The 25,633-nt window shown below is 40.4% G+C and overlaps 2 protein-coding genes across 13 annotated transcripts in view; both read right to left on the bottom strand.

Moving 5' to 3' along the window:
- The window catches only part of snap91a (synaptosome associated protein 91a), a 45,546-nt gene extending 34,353 nt beyond the window's left edge, over positions 1-11,193 (bottom strand). For 5 of the 9 annotated variants that reach the window (XM_008431907.2, XM_008431909.2, XM_008431911.2 and 2 more), the window contains exon 1: positions 10,289-11,193. In XM_008431907.2, coding sequence (XP_008430129.1) covers positions 10,289-10,418 — 130 coding nt within the window. In that variant the 5' untranslated portion in view covers positions 10,419-11,193. The remainder of the gene's footprint in view (positions 1-10,288) is intronic. The other 4 variants (XM_008431903.2, XM_008431905.2, XM_008431914.2 and 1 more) reach the window with 1 other exon arrangement.
- A 1,555-nt stretch (positions 11,194-12,748) lies between these two features.
- dop1a (DOP1 leucine zipper like protein A) overlaps positions 12,749-25,633 on the bottom strand; it is a 31,629-nt gene continuing 18,744 nt past the window's right edge. For all 4 annotated transcript variants that reach the window (XM_008431917.2, XM_008431918.2, XM_008431920.2 and 1 more), the window contains 22 exons: positions 25,467-25,619; positions 25,260-25,360; positions 24,905-25,170; positions 22,672-24,802; positions 22,398-22,509; positions 21,759-21,941; positions 21,376-21,501; positions 21,070-21,204; positions 20,607-20,662; positions 20,421-20,525; positions 20,196-20,262; positions 19,130-19,274; positions 18,834-18,913; positions 18,270-18,379; positions 17,183-17,332; positions 16,371-16,432; positions 15,995-16,147; positions 15,209-15,345; positions 15,079-15,134; positions 14,811-14,975; positions 13,465-13,594; positions 12,749-13,354 (listed from right to left, as the gene is read on the bottom strand). In XM_008431917.2, coding sequence (XP_008430139.1) covers positions 13,046-13,354; positions 13,465-13,594; positions 14,811-14,975; positions 15,079-15,134; positions 15,209-15,345; positions 15,995-16,147; positions 16,371-16,432; positions 17,183-17,332; positions 18,270-18,379; positions 18,834-18,913; positions 19,130-19,274; positions 20,196-20,262; positions 20,421-20,525; positions 20,607-20,662; positions 21,070-21,204; positions 21,376-21,501; positions 21,759-21,941; positions 22,398-22,509; positions 22,672-24,802; positions 24,905-25,170; positions 25,260-25,360; positions 25,467-25,619 — 4,932 coding nt within the window. In that variant the 3' untranslated portion in view covers positions 12,749-13,045. The remainder of the gene's footprint in view (positions 13,355-13,464; positions 13,595-14,810; positions 14,976-15,078; positions 15,135-15,208; positions 15,346-15,994; positions 16,148-16,370; positions 16,433-17,182; positions 17,333-18,269; positions 18,380-18,833; positions 18,914-19,129; positions 19,275-20,195; positions 20,263-20,420; positions 20,526-20,606; positions 20,663-21,069; positions 21,205-21,375; positions 21,502-21,758; positions 21,942-22,397; positions 22,510-22,671; positions 24,803-24,904; positions 25,171-25,259; positions 25,361-25,466; positions 25,620-25,633) is intronic.

The raw sequence follows: 25,633 nt of genomic DNA, 5'->3' as shown, positions 1-25,633 counted from the left end.
TAAAAAAAAAAACAATCTCATCTGTATACAGTCACGATGACATTCATCTTGGATGTCAGTTCACAGATCACCAACATGCAATCAAATTTTGTTCAGGAAAGATGAAAAAATAAATCCGTAGTGACATGACGACAACAAAAATGAACCTGGAGGTCAATCAAAATTTATGTGGAAATTTCAAACATTCACGACTTTTCAACTTGCAGAGACAATCGGTTAACTATTAAATGAAAAGAAATGAAATCAGTTCCTTAAATGCGATGCAGTTGGGTGATTCTGAATCAATTTACAAATGTTAAAAACTCTTGGAGAGCGTGGAAAATTCAGAAGGCCTGCAAGAAGAGGGAATAGTGCTGACTGTCCGCATCATTGCGTAGCTCCTGAATTAACATATAACTACAACACGCTTTTTCTATGATGATACAAAGAAGAGTTTTATATAAAATCAAGAAAATTATGGACAACCCTGAGCATCCTCTTCAAAACAGCATGTCTCTTCTAATTCGCTACAGGACATCTTTCCTGTTCATATCCATCACCATCTACAATAACTCTTTGGAGAATTTCTACTTAATGTGAGCTACAGCAACATTTCATTTCCCACTGGGATCAATAAAGTATTTTTGAATTTAATCTGAATTAAAGAGAATTGATTGAGCAGAAGCAGCGAAAAAATAATAAAAACAGCAAAATCTCATGAACAGACTATTTTACTACTATTTGTGCCAAAAGTGTTTGATATATAAAAAAAAATTGTTACTCTACATGGAACAGTATATCAGCAGTGATGTACTTCAAACTTTATATCTTAACTTATAAATAATGTGTAATACATAAATGATCTTTTATGGTTTTGACATCTCTAACCTTTTGGTTGCTTTGAAGGTTCTGCTGAAACTTCAGTAAGAATCAGTAAAGTGTAAGTATTCAGTGGAATATGTATCAGAATGGCTTTTTGTTTTGTATTTAAAAAATCCCCAAGCTGCTTGTGCTATAGCTGTTCCTCAGCTATCACTGCAGCATATTCTAATGACCTAAAATAGGCATAACTTGGCATAATTCAAACCACAAAGTACCTCTAACACAACCCTTGGCATCTGTTGAACACGCATCAACAGGCACACATTAATTAAATTGGCAGAGGGGGATTTTTTAAACAAATTCTTGACAATACTCAACAAGGGGGAAAGTCAAAATGGCTGCTATGAAATAGGCTAACATAGGGGGTAAAAGTTGACCAGGAACACAATTTTTTATTTATTTAAAGGTTTTATCAGCTCTAGTGGCCTTTATTTGATAGTTAGTTGACAGGAAAGTGGGTAATGAGAGAAGGGGAAGACATGCAGCAAGGGTCGCCAGGCCAGGAATTGAACCAGCGACAGCCACGTCAAGGACTGAGGCCTCCCTATGTGAACTGTGCTTAACCCCTGCACCACCACAGCACACTCGGGAACACTAATTTTAAAACACACTACAGGGTCCTTCACCACCTTTAAATCATCTGTGGAAGCATTAGATCCTTTGTAGAAAAATGAAATTAGTAATGAAGCCTTTGTTTTGTTCACAAAATTTTAAAAAGAAGCATTTTTAACCATTTTTTGGCAATGGGAGCCACTTGGAATGAGATAAAGATGAAAGTTATATTGTATGAACTTGTCTAACCTAAACTGGAATATTCTACATGGATAACAGTTTCTACACAAGATCCCATGCAACAATTTCTGTGACATATTTCTGTTCTTCCTGTACAACTCAGCAGTGGAGTAATAATACAGCAGGAAACACTATAGCTTCACTCTATTATTGATATGCAGTTGGCTGATATACTGTTAGCGAACAGCATCACAAAACCATTTACAGTCCTGGGGAACGGCATTTGTCTCCTTTCAGATTTCTGTTTTTACTTTTTTGTCACTGAAATCTTTTAGATAATCTCACAATTTTGCATCAGACAAAAGTAGTCTGAGTAAATACAAAATAAAGTTTTCATTTGATGAGTTAAGTGAAGGAGGCTAGATAATTCGTCCCACCTAATTAAGACTTTTGGAAAAACTTTTCTTGGACTGACTAGACGAAACTGTTTGGATGTTGTTCTGGTGTAAAACAAACCCCACATTTCAGAAACATGATGTCACATCAGGAAGATCATGTGATGATGTTGGGTTGAACAGTGGCTGCTGAAAGTGACTGGTGCTTGACATGTCGCCATTAAAGTCTCCAATAACAGGAAAAAGTTGATTGTCACGTTTTTTAAAATAAGTCACCAAAGGGGTCTAAAAAGTCTCTAGATATAGCAACAAAGTCGCTAAGTTGGCAACAACGCTTTCCCTCATCCAGACCACAGTATCTACACATATGCCTCTTAGTCTGTTGACTCCGCCCACTTTGGTGGAATTTTTCAGAAATTGTCTAGTGTTGATATTATGCTTCCACAGGGGGCTTAGTTACACTTTAAGCTAAAGCACAACAGCAATACAAAGTAAACCAGCAAGTCCAAATCTGAATGGTTTAAAAGAATAAGGTTTTGGATTGGCATAGTCAAAGTCTGCATCCAATGGAGATGCTGTTCCATGGCCATTTAAAAATGCTTGATGGCTGTCGCTACTGCTTTTTTTCCTCTTACTAAATGGGCATTAAATATTCAGCAACTCTTACGTTACAGTTTTTCCTCTTCGGACCCCAGAACATCACATGTAAAGATCAGAAACAGAAACTGAGGGGCAGCTTGAGAGAGGAGAGCATATCTATTTGCTGCTAAGATTTAGAGTAGCATCGATAATAGTGTGGTAGTGTGAAAGATCTTTGACTCGGCTCGTTAATCTGGACCCAGACTGATGGCAGGGCACTCCACCTCCCACGCTGTGTTTGACATTACACAGATACCCGCTGAGTGATCGAGTCTGCAGTACATGCTAGCTTTATCAACAACAAACTTCAAAGTTCTGCTTTTCAGTGCAACTCTTGGCAAAAATCACTCCTCGCTGGGAAAAAAAGAAGAAACAAGAATGGAGGACCAAAGACGACGTAAAGGGGTCTGGATGAAGAAGGGGGCAACCACATACTGTGAACATGAGTGTTTTTTGCCCATTTTATGAATTTAAAATAGAAGTTAGAGCTGCTTTAAGCAATGGAAGGTTCAATACACGCTCTAAGTTGCTTCTGTGTGTGTCCCATATTGGTGCAAAATGAAGCATTTGACTAGAATATGTTTGGCTTAATGAGTTATGCTCTGCAGACCAATGAATGATGAGAACTATCAAGGCAAAAAACAAGAACTGATGATCTACAGCATCCTTGGCTCAAGAATCGGTCCTTTGCGCCTGCCAACAGAACCCTTATACTGGATTTTATTGATGATTTCACTCCAGACATTTTAGAAAGAAATTAGTTTGGAGGTACATCAAAGCAGTCTGGGTTTATATAATACCGGCACTAATTGGACGGCAATCCACAATTCAACAGGACAGGGACATTGAACAAAACACAATGAAAAGCTAACAGTTTGCAGACCGAGCAGTTGTGTTTAGATAAGTTTGGCATGCTATCCTTTCAAATGTAAAGTTTTCCCAAACAGAGTCATTATGTAGTGTCGATGTTAACTTTCTGGGTTTGAGTGGCATCTAGAGATGCAATTACTAAACTCTGATTAACTGAGACACAAAACTCCACTGGAACATCATCCTCTTCTGCCCAGAGGATAAAAGAAAATGATCTTAGTGTCAGGTAGCATTCATGCTGAAAGGAAAACAGAAATGTATTAATTATCGAATAGACGTTCCTAGGTTTCATCAATTGGAAAAGAAAATGTGAAAAACATGCTTAAGTCACTTTTTTTCCAAGTGAATTTTTGGTCCTTCTTACTATAAATAGCCATAAAATGTCATTTAAAGATTATGCCCCTGTTTATTTTTTTCAAATAATTGGAACTTTTAATATCTGTCAGTTATTTACAATTTACTGTACCAGGTTCCAAATACCACATCGACAAACCCCAATGTGATATTTGTCAATTAAGTTGGGTGCTAGGCTATACTATGTTTTATTTGCTCTAGTGGCCTTTACTTTACAGTGAATTTACATGAAAGTGAATAATGAGGGGGGAAGACATGCAGCAAAGGTCACCAGGTTGGAAATCGAACTTGCTACAGCCACGTAGAGTATTAAGGCCTCCATATGTGGGTTGTGCTTAACCCCTGTGCCACCACAGCAGACCACTATACTATATTTTACTATGCTACGTTATACTGTATTATACTATACTAGGGCATGCTATCCTATGTTTTACTTTACTACACAATACTTTATTATACTATTGTATTTTAATCCCATTTTATATATGCAGCCAATGAAAGAACATTGTCAGTGGCAGATATGAAAGAATTTATGAGATGCGAACCTTCTAGAAGTTGGACTTCTAGATTTGTGTGTCTACTACACACACCTAAACACACCTCATATAAAATGTTAAAGTTGGGATTGGGAAGAGACCTCCAAATCTCTTACTTGAATTTTGACTTCATGAGGGTTGAAAACTTTTAAAAACTCAAATTAAACATAAACGGCTAATCAATCTGCATCCTTCAAACTGCAGTTCAGATTTTAATAATTTTTTTTTTTAAAGAACAACATACAAAAATATGTGTATTGTATTACCATTTGAAAATATTAAGAGTGGTGGTGTTCAAAAACCTTAGCACTGAAAAGATCTTTGTTATCAGATTTCTTTTGGAACATTTGCTCTAAAGGAGAAAGACATGTAATATAAAATAGAAGAAAAACTATATAAGTCTCCCTTTTCAAAGGCAGTCATTATAAGACAAAATTAAACAAAGTCTTCCCAGTTATATGATTGAGCGTTTGCCAATGAACATTTCCAAACAGTGAATTCCTTCAGCAAAAAAAAAAGATCAACAAACTTGAATCTTTAGAAAAAAAAATCAGCAAACCAGATGAGTCCAAAAGACCATCCTAAGAGCTTTCCCAGCCTCATCATTATCCATGAGGCCTTCTGGCTCTGAAATCTGGTAACACATTGATTGTGACACATGCAGCGGTAACAGCACCCTGTGTGCCAGAGGGGTCTCAGCATGCTGTTTATGTTTCTCATCGCTTGCCGTCCTGCTTCCCCCACCCCGCCACTCACCAACACACACCCAGCAGGTAACACGTGCTGCTTTCACCCTGAGCGGGCATTCCAGCATCTCTGCTGAAATAAAACTGCTAATTGGAGTTACACTATTCAGAGCAGCAGCAGATAAGGTGATAATTACCAAAGGATTCAGACCTTTCATCTGCGTTGTGATCTTTGGACGATGCAGATACGAAAAAGAGACTTTTTTTCTTAAATAGATTTTCTAAAACGTGACCTTCACACTTACCAAGAAGTCGTGACTGTTGGAACAGCAGTAAGATTTAGTGGTTTGGGAACGCAATGGGCAGATAAAACGATGGAGGCCATTAGGAGCAGCAGGAGTGGTCGGGCTTGTCTTTAGTAACAGAGCCATTTTCATTTGGCCGCCATTCAAGTCTCTTTTTGCTGATTCCTTCTGGTCTGCAGATAAAACTGCCCGAGCAGGCTTAGTTCTCACCTATGCTTCCAGTATTCCTCACAAGAGAAACAAATAGTGTTTATCACACATTCTGCTTATCACAGCCTTCATTTAGCAGCTGCTGTTTAAAGAAAAAGGAAATTTAAAAAATGAAGTTGCACAGACACTTCTGTCCGTCATGAGAGAGACTTACATAAACAGATGTTTTGTAAGGAGTCAGGGCAAATGTTGTGCAAAAACAGATAACCAATACAAGAAAAGCACCTTAAACTCATATTTCTCTGTACAGATATTATGCAATCCCTCCAAAAATGTCTAACAGTACCATATTGACTCGCATCTCACATGGCACAGTGTCATAGAATTAGCAATGAATGTGGTTGGTGCGACAGTCCTCTTTCGTTGATTTGTATCCCATCCAGCAGTTCAGATAATTATACACCAGCACAAAACCCATTTGGAGAAAAATATGCTTCCTAAACAAGACAAGCTACTTGCAAAGGTGAGCTAATACTACTGGATATTAAGCTAAATCTGGATGCAGCTATATTGCAGGCTTTGATCTGAATGGCTTGAAAATCATTCACCAATTCAGACCCTTGACTCACAGCTGCATCTTCTTCTTGGCAACAGCCAATTCAGGCCCCTTCCTCAAATAGCGCACTCAGTGCTTCCAGCCTGGGTCTCAGGATGCAAGCTAAGTGAAGTTGCAAATGTACATCCCATTATGCTGAGCAATCCGTCCCACATTACAAGCCAATCTTCTCCCAGTTTACAAAACGCGTCTGGTTTTTAACCACGGTTGTCTCTCAGCTTCTTAAAAGATCATAATGTGTCTTTAAAGTCTTCATAAACCTCCAGGAAGAGACCGTTTACTATTAAATTGTAGAAATATTTCAAGTACCGGTAAAAAAAAAGCATTCAAGGACTTTGGTCATAGTGTAAAAACAAAGAGGTTAATAAGGCCTGCAGCAAGATTGTATAGACCTTATAAGATGTCAGAGAGACATGTTAGCTTATATTTTGGTAAAATTAACTAATAAGATCAGTGTATTATGCTTTTTACAATGAGAAATGTAATTGTACCGTATTACATCTAACTTTCTGAAGATTCTTGGTCTATCTAAAGTTTTAAAATAGAAGCATGTCCTTAAAGTTGCTTATACCAGAGAGGCACACATGTGGCCGTAGGCTGTGATGTCTTTAATCCAGAAGAACCAGTCTTTTCAAGTTCTTACTGTTTAATATTTTTAACAACTTGTTGAGAGATGAGAGTGAGGTTAGACATACACTATTTGTCTTCTGTGCTTATGTAACATTAATCGACCACCTAAGGTTTGTGCCAAATAAGTAGTGGGAAAAGATACCAATGTCTATAACTCGTTATTAAAGGACAAATTAGATTTATTTGAAAGTGGGTTCTGTTATGAAGTTATGATCGGTCAATATCTTGTCCTTTGCTGTTGGCTGAAAAAGCAATCTCCATTTCATCAAAGTAAAGATGCCAGCAGTATAATTTACTGCAGATTAAATATTGACTACTAAAAGCTCTTTGCAAAGCAACACTTCTAACGAGTTTAACTATGTCTTTAGTTAATCTGTGGCATTTTAGGGCAAGCTTAAAAAAAGATAATTCCACTGTCATCAGTTGTAGTAGTAAAAAGATTTTATTAGAGTGAATCTGAAGAAAAGTAAATAAATTGTGGAAGGCTAAGAGCTAGCCAGAGGGTGGCCATGCTTTTAGCTGACGTATTTAAAAGACTAAAACTGATATTGTATTGTTTTCCATCATTCTGAGAATTTTTTAACTTTACTCCAAACTCACTGCAGTGCGATGTCTGTCACTTTTCTCAGTGAGTGTATCTGGTAGTGGAGGTGCCCAACATTCATCATACCTCTGGTTATCTGTCCATCTGCCAGCTCACTTCCCGTCTAAACCCAGTAAATAACAACTAATCAGACCATAAAATCTACCCAAACAAAAACAAACATTCATTTAAAAACAAAGAAAAAAAGCACATAAACGTTCATGTTGCCAGTTGATTTCAATCTACCATTGTTGGATCAATTTTGCAGATAACTATATTTCTGCACACCAAATTTTGGTTAGGTACGCATTTTTCAATATCTCCTTGTGCAGCACTTACAGTAAACAAATAAAGTAAGGTATGCCAATATACTGGAGTTTTTTCTTATGATGTAGAAATGAGCTAATGATACAAACAAAAAGATTGTTGCAGATAACTTTGTCGAGGAAATATTGAATGTAAGTGGTCTTAAGACAACAAATTAGTTGCAGATTCACAAGGATTTTTTGTCATTTTCTTTTTTTTTTTAAAGGTGAGCATACTTATTTCTGTCCTCTTAACATAAATTTTGTCCAACAATAGTGAGAAAAACCTCAGTGTCAGTAGCAAAATTAAAGAAAAGCTAGTACTACCCTCCATGAGGGCATGACCATGTTTCTTCACCTGTCACAAAATGCTGAAACAAACTTCTGCAAATTGACCAGTTTACACTTAACTATTAGCTAAATCACCAGGTTTCATTGTTCGTATTTATATTCTGCATGGACTGATTCCCTGTGCTAACACAAACTCATTTGTTTGAGTTTTCCAATTCCAACTTAGAGACATTTCCTCGAACTTCTTTTTTTTTTTCTTGCTCCAAACATTGTGGCTGTTATGTACTAATATATGAAGTGTTTTTTGTGCATTTATGCTCAATGTTTTAATATTGAGTAATTTGAACTTTGAAAGCTCCATTAAAAATTTCTGTATCATTTTTGTTTTAAATATTAGGTTGCATAGTTACAGTGTCATGCCAAAGTATGACACCCCATGGTCTTTTTGTTGTCACATTACAACAACAAACATTAATGTCTTTTATTGTGATCTTATGTGATTTTATGTGATGAACATAGGGTAGTGAATTAGTGTGAAGTGGAAGGAAAATAATACATGGTTTTCACAACATCAAAAAAATCTGCTTTGTAGAACCATCAATTACAGATGCAAGTGTTTTATGTTACTTTACACATCTGAGAATATCAGTTCTGCTTTCATTAAATCCCTCCATTGCAGTTTTAACTGTATGTTTGGGTAATTGTCCTGCTGGAACAAAAACCTCCACCCTATTCTCAAACCTTCTAACAGTCGTTCTTCCAGCAATTTCCTCTACTTCCATCAGTTTCAGCTTCTCTGTCACTACTGGGGCAGCTTGTCCCATGACATGATGCAGACAGCACCGTGTTTTATGATGAAGATGGTGATGTGTAGTGTTACTTATCTGCTAAAGTGTTTTTCAGGTGGATCAATAGGTTCAAATTGATCTGTATGATCTTTTGTTTCTAAAGTCCTTACATGATTTGTGGTCTGCTTTAAACAGGACTTCTTTCTTTCAAAAAAGTGTTTCTTCCCATCTTTATTCCACAAATGCCAGATTCTTCCCTCCATGTTTACTAATGGTATGATTGTTCTTTCTTTGATTAACTATTTTCTTTCTCTGGGCATGTCTGGGTAAGTTTAGTGTTGAGCCATGCTTTTCAGCTTTATGCCTGACTTGATTGCTGTTTGTAATGTTCTCTAACAACCATTTGAGAGCCTTATCTGACAGCTGGATTTGCACTGAGTAAATTTCACATGAGTGAACTCCACTTTAGTCTGGGGTGTCCAAAGCCAGTCCTCAAGGGCCGATATCCTGCTTGTTTTAGTTCAACACCCTGGTAGCAGCTACCTACTCAGCATGCCAATGTTCTTTAGAGACCTTCTAATGACCCTTTATTTGATTCAGCTGAGCTGAAGCACCTAAAAGATGCAGGATGGTGGCTCTTAAGGACCAACTTTAAACAACCCTGCATTGGGTGATACATTTCAAAGTTTATATATGCAAAACATTTGAAATCCATGAGTCATTTTCCTTCCACTTCCATTTTAATTTTTCTTCCACAGCTATATAGTATTTTGTATTGATCTGCTGCATAAAATTCCAATGAGAAAATTTCAAAAAGATAAAGATGTACCACTAGTTTTGCAAGGCACTTCATGGTGTTATATGCATATATATAAATAAGTTAACATTTGTTCTTACTGAAATGTAAAACATGTCAGTGTTATGCAGTTCACAAATCAAATGCTAACTTTTATGTGTTCTCTGTGCTACACTAAAGTGACAAATAATGTCACTGCAAATAGCCAATTTGTCTGCACTTGTGTGTAGCATGTGTGTGTGTAAGTGTTTCTGGTTTTTGTAGTCTCATTAGAACCTCACTTGACACAGTCCCATCTAAGGCCCATAGATAGTATGGGGACCAAATCCCAGACTAATTTATTATTGTATTACTGGTTGGTGGTTAGCACTAGAAATTGAGTAAACACGGTGAAACTTGGGGGCTAGGCTACATTGAATGAATGGAAGTCAGTGCAATCCAAGGGTAGCAGAACAAGCTAGTGTGAATTAGTGACCCTGTACTTTTGAAAGACATTACCTATACTATGGCAAAGATGTAGGTGTAATGAGGGATGGAGGGATGGAGGGATGGAGGGATAGATAGATAGATAGATAGATAGATAGATAGATAGATAGATAGATAGATAGATAGATAGATAGATAGATAGATAGATAGATAGATAGATAGATNATAGATAGATAGATAGATAGATAGATAGATAGATAGATAGATAGATAGATAGATAGATAGATAGATAGATAGATAGATAGATAGATAGATAGATACTTACACTCCAGGTGTTTTTTCTTTGGGGCTGTCTGCTCATGTGTAGTGGCCTTACACACGGCCCTGGAGACCTCGGAACCCGTCAGGGTGTACTGAGCCGCGGCGATGCGGTCTGTCAGCGTCTGCCCCGACATCTTCTAAATATCCGCTGAGTCCAATCTCCACGATCAGAGTCCAATATGGTCCTACCCCCTCACACACACACGCACGCACACACACGCTCACGCACGCACTCACTCACTCACACACACGCTCTCACACACGCACCAAAAAGAGCGGGCAGCCCCAATAATCCTAGCTGCCCTCGAAAACGGCCGCACAGATCCGGCGCTAGAGAGGAGCCGCGGGGACACTTTCTGATTGCATAACAACTGGAAGTCCGTCCTGTTGGGTATTCACGCGTTTCATTTCCCGAAGGCCGGTATCCAACATTCGGCAGCAAAAAAAAAAAAAAAGGGGAAAAAAAAAAAAAAGGAAAATCCAATCCAAACCCACGAGGGGGGCGGTTTGTTATTATTATTTTATTTCAGATCGGTGTTTCTGTGAATGCAGCCTACCGGATGATGCTGGTCGCTGCCTCCCCCTCCTCCCTGTCTTCCTTCCTCCTCCTGGATAATCCTCACCAGCAGCAGCAGCAGCCGCGGTCCTACCGTCCCTGTGTATCAGTGGGGCATACAGGGAAGCATCATCACCATCATCATTCCCCCCACCATCCAACGCAACTCCGTTGCGGCCTGTGATACAGAAGTTATGCGCCAGACCCCGGCTGGTTCGGATCGCGATTATTTTCGTTGAATTCACATGCTCTTATTTTTTTTCCCTTTTAATTTATTTATTTAATAACTCATCCGCTCCCCCACCCTACTCCAAGTCGAGTGACGCTGCGTTGCCAGTCGCGCTGCTTCCTCTGTTATCGCGAGACCCGGAGAAGGCGTGAAGACAAGAGAAGGGGGCAGATGGGAGGAGGGGAAGGGTCGTCTAAACGGCCCAGCGTGATGCTTTCTGTGAAGGTCATATGGAGCTCGAAGCTGCATGCAGCAAGACTTCACCATGTTCTCTGGTCCTGTCGGTTCTCCATTTGTGTAAAACAAATAGATGAATGATGAGCAGAGCAGGAGGTGAAGAAGAGAGGCGGGTTTAGTCTCTGTCCATGGTGCTGATTTCTCCTGTTAGATAGCGAGTAAACCCGTAGATCTGATTTCTACATTTTTATCATGTTATAATCACAAACTTCAGGAAATATTGGATTTAAAAAAAAAATACAAACACCTTGTGTTGTGGAAGGAAAAAGTTAGTTTTAAAAATGATATTAATGTGTGTACAATTGTATTCAGCTCAGTTTTCCTATACATGCAAAGAAATAGAATCTAGACCTACCAAAAGCTGGTTAAATGACCCTGGTGTGACTGTTCCTTATTGGCCAACAGACTCCCCTGACCTTTAACCCTATAGAAAGTCAATGGGTTGTTGTCAAGAGGAAGATGAGAGACTGCTGACCCAACAAGGCAGATGACCAGAAGGCAGCCAGCAAAGCGATCTAGGCTTCCATTACACCTATGCAGTGCCACATTCTGATCTCCTCTTATGCCACGGTGCATTAATGCCGTAACTCATGCAAGAGGAGGCCCAACCTCATATTGAGTGCACAGAAATGTAAATACTTTTCAGTAGCCTCACATTTCTACTCAAAACACTAATTTTTCATTGGTCTATAATCATTAAAACTGCAACAAGATAAAAGCTTGAAGTGTTTTACTGAATGTCGATAAAATGACTGAAATGACTGGGAAGAAATTTTGCACTTTCATGAAATATATAAAAAAATTTTAGACACATTTCTATGTTGGGCCTGTCATATGGAAGTTTGTAAACTGTTGATATTTTGTGGTAGTTATTTGAAAACATGTGGAAAAGTTTAAGGGGAATGAGTAACACACCCTTAATGACCAACACACTCATTAAGGGTAAACTAGACAGCCCCTTGCAGAATAAACATCGATTGAAAAAACAAGTAATGAATCCACTTTTCTAATGACAAAGCACCATCTCTCAGACTCTCAAAATATGAGCACGAGTGTCTCTCCTAACAAGAAAACTCCCTTTTCATTTTTAATTCAAGTTTGACGTTTTAAAGTGTGTAATGGCGACACTTGACAAAATGTAATGTTTCAATTGTTGACTGTGTGTTTTGACTTTGTATTTTTGTGATGTAAAGCACTTTGTACTGCCTTGTTCTATACAAATAAACTTGATTGAGAAAATATTAAATGTAGACAGTTCAGATATTGAGTTTAAATTCACATACTAAAAGATCAGCTGTACTCAAAACATCACTTCTATCGTTTCTTAAAATCCTACATTAGAAAATCAGTGTAGATTCATCATTGTCATATGAATTCCTTCAAAACTTTTTTTCTGGACAAGCTTTAAAAAAGTTTTGAAGAGAGCGAGTCATTTATCTGGCTGTCATTAGAAACCATTTTTTATTAAGTCACCTTACATGGAATGACAGAGCATTTTGAGTGTCTTCTAAACGACTCATGAAATGTTAAAACTCGTCAAAAGCTGCTCCATATATACACAATTAAAATTAAATACAGTAGCTCAAGAATCATAAATAGAAAAACTGTACAGTCTTCCCCCCACCCTCCCCAGCTCATATCCCCATATTGTTATCATTCATGAATGTACAAGTTAAAGTTTGTTCACTAGTGTTCAGTAATGTGTTAATGCCCAGTTCCTCCGTCACTGGGAGGGTCTCTCATGTCTTGATAAGACCCTCTAGAAAGTCCTTCTCCACCATCTCCTCGATGTTCTGTCGGGCTCGGCTCCAGAACACCTTCTGGCTCTCCAGCTTGTGGCCCTCCTTGCTGCCGGGGAAGGAGGAATCCGCGGGATTGTGGGTGTAGACGGGCCCCGATCGGCAGCTCGCCTTGCTGTTGAAGACCTGGCTGAGCAGGTTGAAAAAGGGCAGCAGCTGCTCCATGCTGCGGATGACGTAGAGGGTCAGCATCAGGTGGCCCGGCTCCCACGGCAGGGTTTTAGTGGAACAGTCCTCCTCTGGGTTTTTCTATGGTACGCAGAAAAATTATTTACATTTATAACTGCATTCCTCCCTGCCACACAACCCTCGTTTTTTTTTTTAAGGTTTTGTTTTTTAAATCAAGGAGGAGGAGACACCTTGGCTCGTTTTCTCAGCAGCTTCACCAGACGGACCACGTAGGGCTTGAACTCCCTCTGATGGGTCCCCTGGCGTCTCACCTCCAACCCTGAATCGTCTGAAGCCTCTGGGATGAAGGCCCAGCGATACCTGCAATGAAGTGGTGCACAGCTTCAGAGCAGGATTCAACAGGACCACAGTTCTAACTTTAACCACCATTTCTGCAGGTTTTACAGACTTAAGGACCATTTAAGTGGAATTTCGGACCCATACCAACACAAAAATATATAAACTTCGTCCATCCAACTTGTATTTCTCCCTCATAGACACAAAAACGCTATCTAGCTAGTTAGCCACGGTATGCTAGGAGTGAGTTCCTGGTAGCCTCAAAAACCCTGAGAAAATACATATAGAATGTATGAGGTTAAATAGTCTTGCCAAGACTTGTGACTAATGTATTTAAAGGCCAACCTCCTTGTTTTAAATGAATTTAAGGTCTTCAATTTAGATGCATGAATTCAATGATGTGTGGACACATTGTTTAACATTTACAGGCGCAACTCAATAGATACAAATATCATCAAAATCTTAATTTATTTAAGTAATTTTAATTAAAATATATTTAGTTGAAAATCTACTTCAAATGTTTCTTTTTTTGGTAACATTTGATGACTAAACCTCAGGGTGTTTTCACCTTATAGTCCTGTAGACTCAGTTTGACTGGAGACCGCAAATGCAACATTTATTGCATTTTTAGCCGGTGCGGTTCACTTTCACATCGCACTGTCAAACCACCTAACTCTTTGAGAAACTTGTTCACCCTCTTGCCTGTGGTGGCGCTGTACCAAGACAACAATACGAAAACATCTAAGGAAAACACTGAGAGCAACTTGCTTTTTTAAGAAATGTAAACAAAAATGCAGTGGCGTCACATTCAATCGCTAAAATCCAACAACACTCCATTTTTGGTAACAGTTTGTAAACAAAGCCTTTCTTCAGAGGTTGTTTCCTTCAGTGGTTCTTGGTGCAGCGCCACCACAGGCGACAGGGGGAACAGGTTGTTCAAAAGGTTTGGTTCGTTTGACACAGAGCAGTGTGAAAGCAAACGGCAGCAGCTGGAAATTTAAAAAATGTTGCAACTTTGGTCCCCAGACCAACTGAATCTACCAGACTGTCAGGTGTGAAAACACCCTGAAAATTGACTATCATTAAAACTATAAAACAAATACTTGAATTTCATCTAATTTTTGAATTAATCATAACATTTAATTGATACTCTAGTTAATTAAGGTGTATTAGCTCAAGTCCTTGGCCCATTCCTATCACATGCGAAGTCTACAGCACAATGGGTTTTATCTGCACTGACATCTGGAACTGAGGGAGACTCTCCGGAGGCAACGCCAAGGCAAGATCCAGGAACTTGCAAGCAGAGAGGTAGAGGTTGAGCCAGCGCTGGCTGTTGTAGGACGTGGAGAAGCCGTTCCCTCCGGAATAGGTGGTCTCCAACCCGGCAACCGACGGTCCTGACGTCCTAGGAATGAAGCAAGTTGGTTTGTAGCTACTAAACCACTGCTAAGCGCAAATTTTTTACATTTCATTTTTTAAAATGTCTGCTCGCCACTGAGCAAGTATACCTCGATATGTCCTCATCAGCGGTTAGCTCCTGCTCCATCAGCAGAAACACCTGGACCTGTAAAGACACACGCACGTCAAAGTTTGATTTGTGTAAAAGAAGCAAAGGGAGAGAACGGTTTGTGAGCTCACCAGCTCAGTGATCATGGTGGGCCAGAGTGACGTGAGGTGTTGAGGTGACATGCGCAGCAGCAGCACTCTGAAGAACAGGAACACCTGAGCGTGGAGGATGGGTACCTGAGGCAGACGCAGGCTCTCCACCAGACGCTCTGAAACACACACAGACAACACGTGTCTGCTGGATCAGAATCTAATCCCAGAGGAGAATTTGACTCATCAGTAGTGTTGTACAATAATGTGAATGTCAAAAAGACAATTTCTGGGTTTCCGTTAAATAAGAAATGCAATTAAAATCACACGTGAATAAGCTTGTTCACGTGATAAGTCAATAAAAATCAACACATTTGACAAATTTAAACCATTCCAAGCCCCTCATACTAGGGGTATGGCAGCGTTTTTGGGAAATTGTAGTCACCGATTTTACAGAATCAAAACTTTTGCTGAACTTTGTGATGATGTGAGAGCCACACTGTCTGAAAAACACCCCAAAAACAAACCCTGCTCCTCCTACTACTACTTCATGTTGTTGTCTTTGTTGTTTTCACCAGTAATAACGTCTGACTGTTGATTATGTGGCTGATATAAAAGAAATATTTTCATTGCAGTTTTGCGAAACAAACCAATTTGGCTGAAAAAACCCACCTCATCTTAGCTCAATATCTTTTCATCAAAAGAACGTGAGCTTTTTCAAAATTGCCTTTAAGCAAATTTATTTCCGTAATTTCATTTTGCACAATGATATGGTCAATACAAACACAGCCTTGCGCTCTGTTCTAGTAAGAGGTTTGCTTGTGTTACCTTGGATGTCCGGCAGGTACTTCTGGTACTGGTCCACCTCGCTGCTGTAGATGGTGAAGGCCAGGCGTTTGAGCAGCATGGCCCTCTGCTCCAGCTCAGCATCTCTGTTGGTGAACAAACTCAGGGAGCTGCTCTGAGCCACCGCCACCCGGGCTGAAAACACAGGCAAACAGTTTGACTACAATTTCCAACTTCTAGATCAACAGTATTTTAGTTTTCAGCTCAGAGGATCTCGGACTTAATGTGAATAAAACTGAAAAAAACTAAAAAAAGGTTTTCTTTCTTGCATGTTCAATTATTCGACTTGATTCACAGCCAACTCCCTGTGACCAGATATGGCAGAAACAGATTTATAAATAGTAAATGTGACACTTACTCATCAGGTCTCTAAATGTGGTCTTGTCATGAGTCATCAGGTGGTCAATGATGGCTCTCCAGCTAGAAAATCAGGGAAATGATGTTAATGTAAAACCCTGTGAACAACATCCAGATGCATTCACAAACAGAGGTTATTGAATAACCTTCACTGAAATTAGGGATGAAACAATAAGTGATTACTGAAATAAAGGTAAACTAATTCAGCTGAAAAAAAAACCCATTTTCAGATAAAACTGTGCAAAAGAAGAAAAGCAATGCAATGACTTAACATCAAGTGTTAAGTTTGATGGTGGGGGTATAATATGGCAGAGTTGTTTAGTGGTTCTGTGTAGCGTTTGAAGACCTAAAGGACAATTCATGCACACAATGAAGATGTCTGCACACCAGTCAGACTTCTGCCTGAGAGGAAAGTCTAACAAAGAAAGGAAAAATAAACTACGTCTATTAAAATATACAACATGAAGTATTCCTACTGCCACAAAATTTCATGTATTTAAGGCCAGCTTGCATTTTTTTTATATGAATTTAAGTAAGTAAGTAAACTTTATTTATATAGCACCTTTCACTGACATGAAAAGTCACAAAGTGCTTTACAAAAATGAAAACACAACACTAAAAGTTACACTAAAATTTAAGACATTTAAGGCTGTAATTTTAGAAAAAGTATTAAACTTATAGCAAAGTGTGCTGTGAATATATGCAAAGCTTTTACTCTACGTAAACATCTTCTTTCTCCTAATTAAATTTGTGCTTTAGGAATGTCTTTTCATTGTGAGCGTTAGTTCATATATAAATGGGTTCTGTGCTCACTGGCTGACACACGAAGCATCCATCTGGAAGAAGGTGTGGTCCATGAAGAGGTCGAAGGCCTCTTTTTTCCAGGCACGGCGGGTGTACTGGTAGCCGCTCAGGCTGCTCAGCAGCTGGATGCAGGCTCGGTAGCTGGGGGCGTTGTGAGCACTAAACATTAAAAAAACACAGCTTTTCAGGAAGGTTGACACAGGCATTTCCTCTCAAGACAGAGAAGTGCTAACAGGTTGCATGTACAAAAACAATATTCAGTGTGGAAGTTGTTACAGAAGGAACAAGAGTTAAAAGGGAGATGTTCACAAAAAAACCCGATATTTTTACAATCAGTTCAGTTTAAAATAATGTCAGAGAAAGAACAGAAGCTGTAAGGTTTATGTAAAAAGGAAAATTATTTTCTGCAGAGGGTGAAATGTCACTAAGGTACATTTTTACAGTTGCAGGTCATTTTGCTCTCTCTATTTTGGTTACCTTGTCTGCCACAGGATAAAAATTTCATATCATCTTAACTTCATTTAACTGGGGAACAAACTGACTTGGAGTAACTTCAGCCTGTCTGCTACAGACATTAAGGTCATTAAGGGAAATCTCAGTACAGGTAAAGGAGCTACATTGTGGAGGAAAAACAGCTGTAAACGGTCACTAATACAAACTGAACTAATCATGCTAAACTGTAATATAACGCTATATATTACAGTTGTTACATATTACGAATATGTCAACTCTATACTCCTTTTATCTGCTTTAAATAAGTAAAATTTTTCTCAGTTACGTTCACATTGCAGCAGTGCTAGAAGCATTGAAAACACAGCAATATACAGATATTAAAGTCAACTAATATTTGATATTAGGAGGTTAAAGTTTTACAAAAACAGAAATTAACCACTTTCTTTTTTTATTGATCCATTAGAATTTTCCGATTTGGCACTTTCTTGCAATATATTATCCTTAAATTAACGTCCTTACTAATCTTGTATTTTGACGTAATTTATGTCCAGTTTGTAATTTTATGTATAGCTTTAATTCAAGGGGAAAACCACTTTATAAGTGTAAAACTGAAAGAAATAAAGCCAGAAAACCTGATTCACACCTGTGGTTGCGGAGGTAGGGAACTACGTAGTGCATGATGTTAACCAGCAGCGGGATAACTTTCTCCTTCTCGTCACTGTAGAACACCATGTCCAACAGATGAGCCAGCACCTAAAGGAGAGGTCAATACATCAAGCCAGAAGTGAATGATGTTACAAAGCTGAAGCGGCTGAGAAGTGATGTACAAGGCACAGAGCAAGAATCTCATCTGGCAGAGCAGCGTGTTTTTGATGTAGAGCCTTGCTTAAACTCAGAAATGTACAGCTTTTATATCAGTGAAGCACAGGCAACATGTTCATAATTAAACCCACACTGAGCTAAAAACAGCCAGGATGCAAAAGAAAGGTCGTCAATGAGTCAAACTGTCCACATCCTCCAGAGCCAGAACCGACCCGAAGCATCGATTTATTGGTTCACTGCTGACGTCTGGAGGAGTGGAGTGAAAATCTAATTCAAGGCCCTCATATGTTGTGTATTAGCGTACTGCTGGTGTGGATAATAACAGGGTCTGAAAACCACCGACTTGCCGGGGGGGAGCAGTCGGGTCACGGACGCTCGTGTTTACCTCGGCCAGCAGCGTGAGGGCGTGAACACTGTACACAGATGGAGTGAAGCTGGAGGCCTCCATCACTGTGAGCATTAAGTCTACAAAACACATATGGCAAACGTTAGCAGCGGCTAACAAAGCTGATGACACAAACAGCCGTGCTGAAGCAATCCAAAGCACTCTGAAAGTTTAGCTGCGGCTACATTCGTCATCCAGTTTTCAGATTCAATTGAACTACGTGTCGTAGCAAATACTAAAAAGTAATGCAGCGACGGTTTAGTTCAGTGAAGATACGAGACTTGGTAACGGAGCACCTTCTACGTCTGCCTCCAGGTTGGTTCCGTCCACAACGATCTGAGGAGAGGCCTTCACTTCCAGGTTCCTCCTGAGCCACGTGGTTTGTTCCAAAGAGGAGCCGGCGATGGTGCCGATGGCCTCCACCACCTTGTGAGTCACGTCCTGAACGCACAACAGATTGTCTTAAGGAAACCTTCTCACCACCACCCTGGTTTGATAATCACAACAATCGTACATTGCTGTACTTTGCGTTAGAACTTGGAGTGGGCGATACGGGATTAAAGTTTTGTTTTGATATTTTCTGGTACTGCAACAGATGAATCTGTTCAGTAGTTCATAGGACTGCAATATGCTTGTTTCTTTACTTTTTATGACCAAGTCTTTCTGACCTAAAAGTGAATATTTCAGCAAGAAAAAATCCCCAACCTAGGATAAACACAGCATTTGTCTTATGTGAAATTATTAACTGATCAACTTTTTCCGCATCATGAAAACATAGACTTCAACATATTAAACTGGGATTTTATCAAAGTCCAGAAGTCCAATCTACCAGATAATCTGTGGCAAGATTTGAAAAATTATATTCATAGTTGCTCTGTACCTGTTAGCTATTATGGTATTTGTTAGTAATTGTAATGAAAGGCAGTTCAACAAAATACTTACAGTCAGATTCAATAAATTAGAATAAATGTCCAGATGAGTGTCTGTTTTCTTATTGGTTTGCAATTTCAAATATGATTTCATTAGCTATAAGTGGAAAATAATCATAATTGAACAGAAATAAAGGCTTTCAAACACCCATCTGTATATAATTGATGTACATAATGTGTTTCACTTTGTGAAAAAGTTCCTAAAATAAATGAGCTTTTCAATAATATTCTAGTTTATAGATTGGGTCTGTAAAGGGGTGAATGCTTGCCACACTTTTCAGATGTTTATTAGTAAAAATAAACTCTTCTTCAGGACAGTTAAAGTAAATTTGTAGCAACCTAACATTTAAAGCCCCTAGTTTACAAAAATTTACCACAACTTCTGCTTCTACTTTCACTCATAACAGTGAAAGTAGAAGAAAGCTACAATTACCTGCAGCTCTCGCTGGTCTTTCTTACTCTCCAGGTTGGGATTCTTCAAAATAAACTCATTCAGGACTCTGGTGGAAAGAAAACAAACAAACAAACAAATAAAAAAAAACAGATGGCTGAACAATCTCTGGATTCCTGCAGTGAAATTATAATTTTTTTCTTAAAATCGTAGACCTGAGGGGATATTCTGACAGCGTAAAGAAAGAGATCAGGTAGAGAAACCAACCCCAGTATGAGAAACTGCCCAGGAGCAGGCAGACCCAACTGGACCGAGTCCTTCAGCAGCGCCAGCAGAGACGGCCAGCTGTCAACCAAACTGGAAACAGGAATCCTGGGACACAAGGAGGACAACAAATAGAAATCATTAACCAGATATCGTTCAATACCAACACCTCCGATGTGATGCACTAACCTCTGCACATAGGAATAGAAGAACTGCAGCATGCAGACTTCCAAAGAGATGTGCTTCTAAAGATGGGTGAAAAATTACATTAGATCGGTAAAAAACAGACAAGTTAGTAAATTTAAACAGAAAATGAACAACAGTTAGCTGTTCATCTTCTAAATTGCTTTTTATTATTTATAAGCCTCCCAATTATCATTAAGTACTACGGGCCTTAACTTAGCTGGTTAAAAAGACTTTTTTGTCAATCTTTTGAAATCTAAGGAGTTCATTGGTGTAATCCATAAACTGTAATCCTCAAAATTAACAGCAACAAAAACAACAAAAAGAAAGAATGAGACAGAGTTTCACATTTTGATACATCAAAACTTTATGTAAATGACAATTTGATCATCATTTAAATTTGTGAGATTTTTATATAAAAGCAGATAAAATTATTAGTCGGCTTCAACATCAAGTGTTGTAAACCAACCTTGTCTTTTGCGATGGCAGGTGGCTGCTTCAGGACCTCCTTCACCGTCTGCATAACGGTCTCGGTGCGCATGGCGCTGACCGACCGAACGAGCTCAACCAGCAGCAGCTGCTCCTCACTCGCTACGGGGATCACCTGAGAGATAAACATTATGAATACGTGATAACACCTTGAAACGATTTAAAGAGCTTCATCAAAATAAAACCTACTGGAGAATTTGGCTTTCTAGAGTGTTTCATATCTTACTTCATATAAATGTTTCCTCAATCTGTTCTACATTGTTCGACCGACTTTCTCCCCGTTTACCTTATTTCTGATTGGCGTCTTGACTTGTTTTCTCTCGTTCCAAACATAAGCAATCGCAGCCATGAAATGAGCGCCGTGGTTCATGGAGATCGGACCCAGCAGCTCCAAGATCTGCTGACGGAGGTTCTGTGAATGAGATGCAAGGAATCTACATGAGATCCATGATTAAATATGCCACAGATAGAATTATTTCAGTTTATTTTTTCGAAATGTGTTTCTTTAGAAAAAGCAAAAACAGCAATTAAAGAAATAAACTTGGAAAAAGTTTCATTTTCCAAAATCTCATTGGAAACATTAATGTAATGTTAATGTTTTTCTTATTCAGCTGCAAAATTGTTTATTTTATCAGGCAGAAATTCATGGATCTTTATTTGATGACAGACCTTGGTGGAGCCCAGGTTGATGTTTGAGGTGGCGGCGGCTGAAGCGGCAGCTGGCTTGTCGGAGCTGTCAGCTTGGTGGAGCACGCTCCACAGCAGCGTGACAGAAGACATGATGGTGTGGAGGATGGACAGGATGCCTGAACGCGCCTCAGCCAGGTGCTTCTGGTCAACACTCACTTGTAACTGGAGATCACAACCAGGTGCTTGTTATTGAGTCGGTAGCAAATTTTGTGAAAGAAAACTAAAAATATTACTTGTAAAAGTTTTTATGCTCTTAACTTTGCCACATTTTTCAGATTAGAACCTCAAATTGCAATATCCCTTATTGAGACTTGATATGCCAACACAAATGAATGCCACACTTAAAACTGAATATAAAAAACATTTTGAAAACCAAGCATTTTTGCTGTTCCACTTCAAAATTGTCGACTATTTCGGCTTCGTCTTAATTAATCCTGCAAAATAAACAAATATTTTTTTATATAGCTACAATGTGGAAAAGTTGAAAGGGTGTAAATACTTTTTCAAGGCCTTGTAATATGTCCTGACAAATCTTAGTGCCAGCAAAATCATGAAAAACAAGAACGTCATTAATTTTCTGCAGCAGAATCCTCAGGGCTTGATGTGCAGCGCCCTCACCTGGTGGTACTGTGAAGTGGGGTCCAGCAGACAGTAATGGATAATGGAAGTGACTCCCTCGAGCACAGTCAGAATAAGGTCAGGAGGGATGCAGAGAGCCATCCACTGGGGTCTACAGGATAGTCAGATAATACACAGTTTGAATAAAACTCAATCTGCAAGTGTAGTGTGGGTGAAACATAAGGCAGATGTTCATTCTGTAGTAAAGACTGCCATCTGCTGGCCAAGTCATGCCAAGTCATTTTATTTCAATATGTTTCCTGCATGTTCTTACCTGGTATCAGTTATGCTGGTTTCATAGCGGTACTGCTGGAGGAGGTTATCCAGGTTTCTGCATAGCTGCAGAGTCACTGAGGCCACCACCCTCCTCAAGACCCTCCCCATGTAAGGCAGGGTGGCTGTGATCAGCCCTATCCACTGGGGGTGCATCTTACAGGCATGATGCTGGTGCAGGGCCCTGATGACTGCACACAGGAACATGCCCTGTGCTGTAATAGGCTGACCGTGGAGGTACTGCAGTGACGTCATAGGCTGCTGAGGATTGACATGCTCCACTTCCCCACCTAAGATCTCAAATCCTGCCACTCCACCGCTTCCCGGCCCTCCACCTGCTCCTCCTGCAGCAGGTCCTCCTTCTCCACCTTCGTCTGCTGGCATTAAGACCCTGTGCTCAAGTACAACTAGACTCTGCAGCAGCCGGAGCAGCTGGGACTGAACAGCGCTGCAGCTGTCTATCTGGTCCTCCGACATGTTGATGACGCTGTCCTCCGAGAGACCTTCCTCCACCGTTGCCACGTTGACCCCTGCCGTCCGTTGGTCGTGCCATTTCTGGGCGCTGAATATGGAGGAAAGCAGGCAATGGAGGATGACTTTCTGAACTTTGCACTTGGAGAGGACGTCACTGATGAAGCTAGCAAAACCCTTTGCCGAGCCAGCTGTGACTTTGGCTAGCTCGCTGAAGAGCAGCGTCAAGACCTCCACGCTGGTCAGCTGCATGGCCCGGTTTCCTGCCAAGTCCTGAGGACCCAATGTCACGTGGGCAGAGTAATAGCTTCTCAGGAAGTAGAGACAGAGGGAGATGATGATCTCCAGGTACATGGCGCTGCGGAAAGAATGGGAGTGAGAGTCCTGGGGGATGGGGCAGTAGAAGTCTTTGCCCATAACAGACACTCTGTGGCGAGCAAGTAGGTTTTGCAGCAAGGAGAGCTGTGGAGTGTAGGTGTTGTTGATGCTGGTGGTGGAGATGGCGCTTACAAAGCCTGAGGGAGCGGCTCTCACCATGGCTGCGATCGCCGACAGGGCGTGCAGGGTCCTGGAGGAGTCGTAGAGCTGTAGGTAGAGCAGGACGTGCTGGTAGAGAGGATGGATGTTAAATCGAGGCAGAGCGTAGGACGATCTGCGTCCTGTGACGTTCGCCCCGGCGCCGGTACCGCAAGAGCCCCCGCTCGGTGAGCCCATGTCACTCTCAATCTCCGACACCTCCCCTTCACCACAGCTGTACCAGTTCTCGAGGTCTAGACTGTCTCCAAAGAAAATACTGGCTGGATGCAGTTTCTCAGCTTGGTTCGTTTTTTTCTGCTTCTCTTCCTCTTTCCTCTTAGTCTTCTTGATCTTGGGCTTTGCCCCTGGAGACTTGTCTACCAGCTTCTCCATGATCTTCCCTTTAAGGCTAAGCTGAGTGCTGCTGTGGCTGCGTTTGCGGGCCTGAGGGTCCTCCACCTGCAGGCTGCGGTCTGGAGTGGCTGCATCAGTGCAGTCTGGCAATGTGACGATGGAGGGTGATGAACTGTGGCGGGCAATGCCCTCTTTGTGTAGCCCCTCCGCTGGAGTAACAGAGAGGAACTCTAGTGTGCCTTCAGCCAACAACTCTGGCAGATTCTGGTGGATGGAGTAATGAGGAGGACAGGAGCAATGAGGAGGACAGGAGTCCAGGCGGATCCCAGTGGAGGTATCTGAAGAAGTGCTTTCAGTATCAGTTTGGGGCCAATTTTCAGGCGGAGATGAGGTTTCATTTGATTCCTCGTCGACTAAATTCAGAACCCTATCAATCAAGTCCTTCACGACACAAGACACGGCTTCCTCTATGGAGTCATCAGACGTTTCATCCGATGAACCAAGCGGTCGATCTGAGCCATTTCCGATGCAGCTGACCCCCTCTTGGTCTTCAAAGCTACCATTTTCCAGAGTAGATGAACGAGAACCACTTGATTCTGAACTCTGCTGCTCCTCCTGCTGGTCCCTGGTCTGATATTCACCAGCTAAGTGCAAGTTTTCACTGCTCAGGCTAAGAATGGACAAGCTGTCGCTTAGGGGGTTTACCGTCAGGCAAAAGGGCTCCATGTCACCTATTGTCAGACCTCTGAAGTCCTCATGCCCAACCCCTTCACTTCGAATCTGAAGAAAGTCTAAAGACAGGAAAGGAAAACAGATGTTTCAGAAAAGGCTTAAAACCAACCAGAGGTTAGAGTCATCAATATATCTGACAAAGGTTAACATCCACAGCTCACTGTCTGAGAAGCCGGAGTTTCTAGCGTAGATTGGTTCTGTTGGTTCCTGCTCAGGTGGTTCAGGAAACATCTGGGCCCAGTGGCGCTGGGCTTGCACCTTCTGAATAGAAACCCTGTGGGTTTTAGGATGGAGCAGAAGAAGTAGGAGTGGCTCAAGAATCCGTGCAATGTCATGTCTCTGAAGGACTTGATTTAACCAAGCTCGACCGACCGCACTGGTACACGGATCCCAATAACTTAAGCTGTCGAGCATGATGAAGAGAGACCTGAGAGTGAAAAGAAGTCAGAATCAGAGGGATGATTTGGAGAAAGTTTATTCATTGGGAACTCTTATTAAATAACTGATCGAACTAACCTGTCAAATGTGCGACTGAACGGAGAAGACTTGGAGATGTTCAAGTCTCGCGTTAAATGCCACAGAACAGAGAACTTCACATGGGCCGCCAAACGAATTCTCTGAAAAACAAAACAGGGATAATGAAATGATTTCCACTAATTTAATAAAATATAAAGCTACATACATTTGCCCCTTTTTGACATCAGACATGTTCATTTTGCTGACCTTGTCTCTGTGCATGAGTTGCTGGCTTATGACGTCCTCACAGGTGCTGGACGAAGGAACCAGGTTGTGTAGCTGATAGAAGAGCTCAACGCTGCGCTGGTGATGCTGAGGAGTTCCTTCTCCCAGCTGGTCCCATAATATCACTGCAACGCTCTGAGCCAAAGACA

The sequence above is a fragment of the Poecilia reticulata genome, linkage group LG16, assembly GCF_000633615.1.
Source record: "Poecilia reticulata strain Guanapo linkage group LG16, Guppy_female_1.0+MT, whole genome shotgun sequence".
NCBI classification, from domain to species: domain Eukaryota; kingdom Metazoa; phylum Chordata; class Actinopteri; order Cyprinodontiformes; family Poeciliidae; genus Poecilia; species Poecilia reticulata.
Note: the sequence above shows the minus strand (reverse complement) of the source record. Positions and strands in the feature narration are given on the sequence as shown.